This window comes from Sycon ciliatum, chromosome 13, assembly GCF_964019385.1.
Source record: "Sycon ciliatum chromosome 13, ocSycCili1.1, whole genome shotgun sequence".
Classification (NCBI taxonomy): Eukaryota; Metazoa; Porifera; class Calcarea; order Leucosolenida; family Sycettidae; genus Sycon; species Sycon ciliatum.
The window spans coordinates 27,269,004-27,277,584 of NC_088655.1; the positions used below are offsets into that span (position 1 = coordinate 27,269,004).

Genomic DNA, 8,581 nt, shown 5'->3' on the forward strand with positions numbered 1-8,581 from the left:
TGCCCTGTACCCATGTGGCCATTTCCTAACCATGTCCATAACAACAACAACTCGTCATGCTCGAGATATATTCCCCAAAGGTAGCTGTAAAGCTACACAGATCTCCCCACGATACCCGGCCGCCGCGTAATATTGCGTTGGTCAGCATGCAGCCCTTCTAGTCCTAGCAATGCCCTCTAGCGGGCAGCACCTATTCCTCGAGAAGCAAGATGTGTCATTCATTTTCGTTTACATCGTCTCCTCTCTCCTCTGTCTCTATTTATCTCTCTATCTATCTCTGTCTCTCTCTCTCTCTGACTCTCTCTGTCTCTCTCTCTCTGTCTCTCTCTCTTTCTCTATCTCTCTTTCTCTCTATCTCTTTCTCTATCTCGTGAGTTGCACCTCTGTGTGCCTGTCCAATACCCTGTCTAGCATTGCTGTGTGGACCCTGCTGCGCACACGAGTTTCTGGGACATGAGTAGTTTTGGCCAACGCGTGCTTGGCACTCCACTTCATGTTCTGCTGTTGGTTACACGCATACACTTCTCCACGGGACCGGTGCATGTCTGCAGTTAAGCTGCATGTTTCACGCTTCTTACCTCCTTGCACATTCAACGTTGGTGCAACATCTTCCTTATGTTTATTGCTGAGAGTCGTTGAATCTTCCGACCATCGATCCCTGTTTTTGGTCATGGCAAATGCCGTGGTCCTATTAGAGTTTTTTTTTCTCCCTTGCATCTAGTTCCTGTGTCTTTATTGACTCTTTAACGATCTCTCCGAGTTCTCTCTCTCTTTTTCTCTCTATCTCTCTCTCTCTGTCTCTCTCTCTCTGTCTCTCTCTCTCTCTCTCTCTCTTTCACTCAGTCACTCTCTCTCTCTTTCTCTCCATTTCTTTTAGTTGTTCTCAGCAGCAGGCTGCGCTCTGCACTGCAGAGCTAGTGCATGGGTGTTTGACCGAGGACCGCGGCTTTTCTTCGCTGCTAGCGGCGACCCGGCTCGCACCAGAACATGTTCACCTCCCTGAGCTGCTTGAATCAAGTTCATCCTCATCCTTTTCCTCCTCTTCTTCCTCCTCCTTCTCCTCCTGGTTTCTGTTTCGCTTGAACGTCTCATATCATTTTAGTGCCTGTCATTGTGCAGTTTATTCTACTTCAAAGTACTACCAAGAACAGTACATAAAACGGTTTATGTACTCATCCTGGTATTACCTAATACATCCTGCTCTGGTGTTGAACTGAGATGAGGTTTGAGATCTCTGCATATGTTTTGTACCTCAGTATACTCCTAGTAATGTCGAATTTCTTTGATGTTCATCTGTCAGTTGAGGTGACTGCCAGACGACTGCTAGTGAGAGGCGTTGCTTTGAAGTGCTGGCCCGACCGCATGCCTGAAGAAAGTGATGTGTGTGTGTGTGCGCGCGCCCACGCGCTCGTGTGTGTTTGTCAGTTATCTGGCGCTAATCTTTATCCGTCTCGTCAGGAGCACATAACCCCCAAGACTAAAAACAGCAAGAGTGTGCAACTGCCTGCACAACCTCTATGCTGTGCTGCGACGGCAGAACTTCGCATCACGTGACATGGTTCAAAAGGTTACACTGGAAAACAGTGCAAAGTGATCACAAGAGAGTTGTACCCAAAGCTGGGCTGCGTACAACCAAGAGTACATAACCCCCCAGAATGTGCAACTCCACGTGGCCACTATGGGTGCTGTCCCGACAGAATTTCAAGTTGACGTCATTTTGATGATGCAATGCGCACTGTACACGGATTATCAGACGAATCCGGAACCTGTGGTTGACCGCGAAGCCGATCGATCCTGTACAAATTATTGCAAAGAAAAACGTGTGATGCGTTGACACCCGTACCCGTACACATGTTGTAAAAGCTGCTGCAAGGAGCATTGCGTCATAAATAATGACGTCAACTTGAAATTCTGTCGGGACAACAGGGTATGTGGGAGTTGCACACTCTGGGGGGTTATGTACTCTTGGTACAACCCTGTATCTATCATGCACAGAGTGCAAATAATGTGTACGGGTTCATCACGTGATGTGAAGTTCTGCCGTCGCAGACTCCATAGCTACTAGTAGCTGGAGTTGCACACTCGTGGTCTCATTCAGATCTTGTCCGCTATCGACATGGTGTGTGTGTGTGGCACGGGAGCTGGTTTATGCAATCATTAAACCAGCTGTGGTACCCCCCCCCCCCCCCCCCCCCAGTGCACACCAGGGAGCAGTGGTTTTACTATTAATAGAGACCATTTAGCAAACCGTCGGGCGCGACGATTGGGACAAACTGGGAACGAGGCCGGCGCGCGGGAAACTCGAATCGCTCTGTGAGCACGACTGGAGCAGCCTCAAGGCCCAACGGGTGATCACGAAACGATTACGATTCTCGAAAATCGATTTTCCCTCGCGTTTCTCCGGACAACCCAGCTTCCCCGCACCACGCGCCGTGCATGCTTGGATGATTGGGAATCAGAGCTGTCCAATCGGTCGACCGTAAGCGTGACGGTTTGCTAATGGTCTCTATTTGCCGGCATACACTTTTTTTCATGACTCTACAGCCTAGGTGGTGAGTGGTTCCCAAGAGAAACAATCATCCGGTTTACTATATACATGTCCACTCATATCAGTATTGTAACCTCGGTTACCCGAACCCAGAAGTTACGGGCACCCTTCGGGAGAGATTCAGTGGAAATAATTATAATATGTACACTCATACCTCGGATATCCGGGGCCCCAAAGTTACGGGCACTTCGGTCTACCGGGCTCCCTTCGGGCGAGTTTCATTGGAAATATTGCCGGTAGTGCTCTTTCGTCACTTTTTGTGGAAATAGTTGCACCATATGCCATATCTATGGACTTTCCCTGTCGAAATGTACACGTCTGTGATTCGGAGTTACGGACATTAAATTTTAAAGTCACGGGCAGTGCCCGGTCGCGGACCGCCGGGCAAGCAAGTACCCGTATACACTAGAAAGCTATTAGTTCTCCGGTACAGGCTGCAGTAGAGAAGGCGCGTGTACAGTATTATCACCAGCATTCAATCTGCCCTGCCTCACTGAAGCTGCCACGACCATCCATGACCATGTTCAAACAGGACTGGCCTCCACCTATACCCAGAAACGAACAATTTCTAAATTCGTTGGTAAAGATGGTGCAAATTTCCCCAGTTTTAGGAATTTATGCTGGTTTGCAACAAGAAACTTTCACGATTGTATCTCTTCAGTTGAAACAATGTATTCTGCAGTCAATGTGCAAAGCAGTGTACGGCAATTATAGTTATACATGTATACCGTCAAGTACAGTACTTAAGTCTTGTATAAAGGCCGCAGCTTCTATGACTTTCTTGGTGAAATTTTGCAGGCTTCTATATGAGACAAGCTTTCTATACAAGAGTAGCAAGACAGGCATTTCTATGTATGTCAACACTAAAACCAGGCTTATGATTGTGTGATTTGATGGGCCCAAAATTGCGGCTTCTATTCAAGTGCGGCCTTTGTACAAGACTTTACGGTATTCACGAATGTGTGTTGGTCGCAAAAATATAGCGGAATTTTATCTCAAGCGAAAAATTCCAACGTTTACAGCAGGGAGTCGTAAAAAAAAGGTATTTTACGACTCCCTGGTTTACAGTCCACACAGGCTTGTGCACTATTATGAACATACTGCATGATCTGAACCAGTGCCTCGGGAGCCTTTAGAGTGAAAGCAAGAGTACAATGGAGTTATGTACTCGTGGCAAAACCTGGCGCGGCAATTACTGCTCTACTTCGAAAGACTTGGCAGTATTCACAACAGGCACGCCAGAACAGAGAAAGAAGAAGAAAAGAAAACCACAACGAAGGCGCTCCCCCTATACCCTGCACTGTTTGAAAACCCAGACCAAACGGCCGGCAAGAATGAGGCGCTAGGTCAGTGGTAAACACTACACAGGAGAAACAATAATAATTATTTATAACAAACACAACCCCTAGCCCTGTGCCGTCGCCGCTCATAGAGGTTTGCAAAACATTCTCTTAGTTACACAAGAGTTAGGCTTGAGAGAGAAAAAGATCATGAGAATAATGCCGGCAGCTGCTACCAAGCGGATTCAAGTAAGAAAGAGAGAGAGAGAGAGAGAGAGAGAGAGAGAGAGAGAGAGAGAGAGAGAAATCTATTATTAAAACAGGCAAACAGTTGACAACCGCCAGCAGAGACTGCAGAGTGCGAGAGAGTGTGTGTGAGAGAAAGAGAGAGAGAGATAAATAGCCAAGCTGTGCAATATGCACGACGGGAGCACACGAGCACTACCACGCTACAGCAACTGCGCACTATACGCACAGCATTTCCAAACGCACGCATATCCAGCAGCAGCAGCGGCGGCCAATACAGGACATCTTATATCCAGGTACAGGCGAGAAGAGCACCAAGAAGCAGTACAGAGCCTGCACAGACAAATTATAAATAGACTGCGTAAACAAAGGCGCAGGCAGCAACGCATCTCTCAGCAGGGATAGGATAAGGAGAGCATGAAGCGACAGCTATGATCACAACGAGAAGCAGCAAGCCAGTTTCGAAACCTGTAACACTACAGTCATATCGATGGCAAAAACTAGAAGAAGCAGGGGATGAAGCTGACAGAGTCAGGGGATGGGCTTGAAGAGGCAGGGCAGTTGGCAAGCAGAAATACCTAGACATATCACTACTATTTTAAGAAAAAAAGACAGCAACGGCAAAGCTAAAAGCAGGCCAGAACCATAGCAGAGAGAGAGAGAGAGAGAGAGAGAGAGAGAGAGAGAGAGAGAGAGAGAGAGAGAGAGAGAGAGAGAGAGAGAGAGAGAGAGAGAGAGAGAGAGAGAGAGAGGAAGATGCAAAGGATTAAAAAACACCACCGGGTTTAGCCAGAGGCAGGTGGCTCGTATTCACCCTTCCTGGTGAGATGCAGAGGCAATTAAAACCAAGCTTAGTAAAAAAGAAAAAAAGAAAGAAGGAGGTTCATGAAACTGCTGAAAGGCGCAACGAGATAACAAGTACATTTTCAGGTCCTATTGGGGCGAAACAAGTAGAACGGAAAGTTGAATATGACATTGTTCAGATTTAGCCGATGAAAAATTAGTTTCCAGATAAGAATATATATGAAACGATAGTGCCGCTCCCAACTCTTCCGATTGTAGAGGAAAGGGATTTTCCCTCCTGACTCGGCAGTCTCGAGACACTACAATGGTGGCGGAGACTGCTGAGATGCTTTGGACACGGGGCGGCGAATAAAAATCTCTACTTGTGACAATTGAAAAGAAAGTTCTATATTTTATGAGCAGGCACTTGTGTGAAACGCGCCACGGCGGCGGCAGTCAGTATGAGCAGGACACAGTGCGTCAGTCTGTGCGTAGAGGGTGCAGTAGCAGGAGGAGGAGGAGTATGAGATCCTATGGATACGGACTGACGCAGACACAACCGCCAGTATAGCAGGCCAGGCGAACGCAACTCCCGGCAAGGTTCGGCAGTTGGTGCAAGGACAACAGACGCAGCGGACGCGCCGCACAGACAGATCGCCACGCTCAAGCGCCAGCGCTCTCACGGATACGACCTGAAGAAGGCGACGGGAAAAGTTTATGTCGCAGGCAGCCATGCCCCCGTGTCGCCAGTCGGTGCAGTGAGCTATCAAGAAAGATCCACACCACACCGCCGAAGCACAATAAACTGAAGCTGAACAGCAACGAAGGGGAACACGTGCGGTCATGTACCGACGTACTCCTGAGCAAAGCCGTCGTCTGCATCGTACTCGGCCACCTGCGGGCAGCTCTGGAGAGACGTGGCGCAGGCGGCGTGCGACGAAAGCGACTCCTCGTCGAAGCTGGTCGGCGCACTGATGGAGCTGGTGATGAATGGGCGCGTGGCCGTGGACTGTCGCTGTATGCGCTGCCGGCGGTACACCTCCGCGTCATCCATGGCCTGCTTGGGCGGCAGTGCGTTCAGCCGCCAGTTGTAGTCGGTGAACTGCATCTCGATGGGCGAGGAGAAGCACATGTCGTTCATCAGTTCCAGGTTGAAGAGCTGCTGCTTGGACATGTACTGGCTGCACCATCTGTGTGTGCGTGTGTGTGTGTGTGTGTGCGCGCGTGTAGAGGGGTAGACATAGATAGATAGAGAGAGAGACACACACACACACACACACACACACACACACACACACACACACACATACATATGGTGAGATAGAGACAGAGATAGGTAGATAGATAGAAAGAGAGAGAGAGAGAGAGAGAGAGAGAGAGAGAGAGAGAGAGAGAGAGAGAGAGAGAGAGACACACACACACACACACACACACTACTACTACTATTGACAGCTGCCAGAAATGGCCACGCCGCTCCCCGACACACACACACAGATAAAGAGAGAGGGAGAGAGTGAGTGAGAGAGAGAGAGAGAGAGAGAGGGAGAGAGAGAGCATTAGTTAGAGAACATTGAGAATCAACAGAACCTCGGCAGCTAATTTAATGCATGTATATTCGGCCATTCTGAGAGAGAGAGAGAGAGAGAGAGAGAGAGAGAGAGAGAGAGAGAGAGAGAGAGAGAGAGAGAGAGAGAGAGAGAGAGAGTGATAGATAGATAGAGATTCCATGGCAAAATATAATCGCCATTGTTTAACCCCCAACATACACGCAGACATAAGCGCAGCTACTGACTCACTGAATGATCTCTTCCTTGGTGTCTCCAAAGTCCTGACCATACCAGGAGAATATCCGCGGTAAGCAAATCTATACCATGAAATACACACACGGGTGCGGGCGTGCACACATAGGCAGACATACACACATATGCGCACGCACACACACATGCAGGTACACACACACACACACATGCCAGACGCACAGATTAAAGGGAAACTGAACGCCAAAAATAAGTATGGCTTATCCGAAGGAGAATTGGGCACTGATTCCGATGAGCTATGTCTCGAGCCGATCAGAGAAAAGGAACCGTGTCAAATTTCATAAATAACACCTTCCATATTTGGAAATTGGGCTTGATGACGTGCGTACTGCTTAGCTGTCACCATGCTGTGCATGCTCAGCAGTGTAATTGAATGGAAGAAAACAATTACTTTGGTGTTTTGCAGCTCTATTTCGTTCCCTGACGGTAACCAAATCTAGATGTAGGAATCTGTTGAGCAGGAGAGCGACACATGTCTTCCCGAAGGCTGTCCAGCCTGCAGTGGTGATGAAGAAGACACGAATATCACCCCAAGATCGATTGTAGCGAATTGAAAAACACATGGTGAATTTGCTTCCACTCCAAGGCAATGTCGAGGTATGAAGGGTGCTTGTACTGCCTTCCAAAGTGAAGCGGAGATGAACATGGCTTTGCATAGCTGTTGTTCTACGCCAACTTACCTACTCTTGCTGGTACCGTAGTGGTATATTGCAAATTTCGTGGACGAACAATTCGAGTCACTAGTGGCTAGTGAGCAACACTAACAGGTGAGATTTTTCAATTTGACAAAAAATTGTTCTTGTTTGAGAGACGGTGGCAGTCATTAGACTCAGTAGGCGTCTCTCTGCGGCTTCTTTCCCTTCATCGATAGGGTTGTGCTTGAAGTCGAAATAAATAGAACATGTGGAACAAAAATCTGATCATGTAATTCGAATTTCAATTTCAAAGTATGTGTACATCAAATCACAAAAAATTCAATATGGTGCTGTGCACTGAAAAAGACTGGGAGCTGGCAGCAATGGAAAGGGTAGAAACGAAACCAGTAAAGTAGAGTATTCATAAGGTAGAGGGAGTTGAAAACGGGAGACGAGTAGTGAGCATTTCAGTTCGAAGTAGTGTCAATAGACAGCATCGTGTTGCATATGTTGTGAATATTGTGCGAATCTAATAATTGGCAGAGGGTAGTGATTAAGCAGAGTATTGTTACAATACGAGGTACTTTGTGAGCAGATAGCAATCAATATCACGACATGGTTTAGACAGGAACTCATAAATGTCAAGAAATTGATAATCCAAAATTATAATTATTATCCCTTGAGTAGTATAATTATTATGGTGTTCTCCTGTGTTTACATGCAGAGCCTTGACGTTGTTGGACGAGCGACAATATAAATTACATAAACTTGTAGCTCATAATGTCGGATGACTGCCGTATTGCATTGCCAACGCAAACCCATCCTGTGTCAGTGCAGCCATCCAGCAACTTGTACTCCCCGGACCAGATGCCGCTGCAGCTGAACACCATGCCGATGGAAAGCCAGGAGTTGATGGCGAAGCACTCTGGTCTGCACAGTACAAGGCAAAGAACAATTATGAATTATAACGCATTGTAATCCTTCCCACACGTCTTTGTAAAAACAAACAAACAGTGCCATTATCACAACACTTGATCAAGCATCTTGATGGAGGTATTTGCCATTGTGCTGGCCCAGCATCTGCACCAGGAAGACCATGTACACGTACAAGTATCTTGTGTGTGTGTGTGTGTGTGTTTGTGCGTGTGTATCCGTTTGTGTACACGTGTGTGTGTGTGTAGGGGGGGGGGGGGGTAGACGCATATGTGTATGGGTAGGAGTGTGTGTGTGGGGGGGGGGGGGGTTCACGCACATGTGTATGGATGTGCGCGC

At 47.6% G+C, this 8,581-nt stretch overlaps 1 protein-coding gene across 1 annotated transcript; it reads right to left on the minus strand.

Annotated features, from left to right (window-relative positions):
• Positions 1 to 3,979: 3,979 nt before the first annotated feature.
• Positions 3,980 to 6,721, minus strand: LOC135830122 (uncharacterized; the record flags this gene model as incomplete). Its single annotated transcript, XM_065342513.1, is given in 2 exon segments — positions 3,980 to 6,047; positions 6,654 to 6,721. Coding segments are annotated over 2 exon segments (417 nt in total), but the record flags the coding sequence as incomplete, so codon positions are not given.
• Positions 6,722 to 8,581: the final 1,860 nt, after the last annotated feature.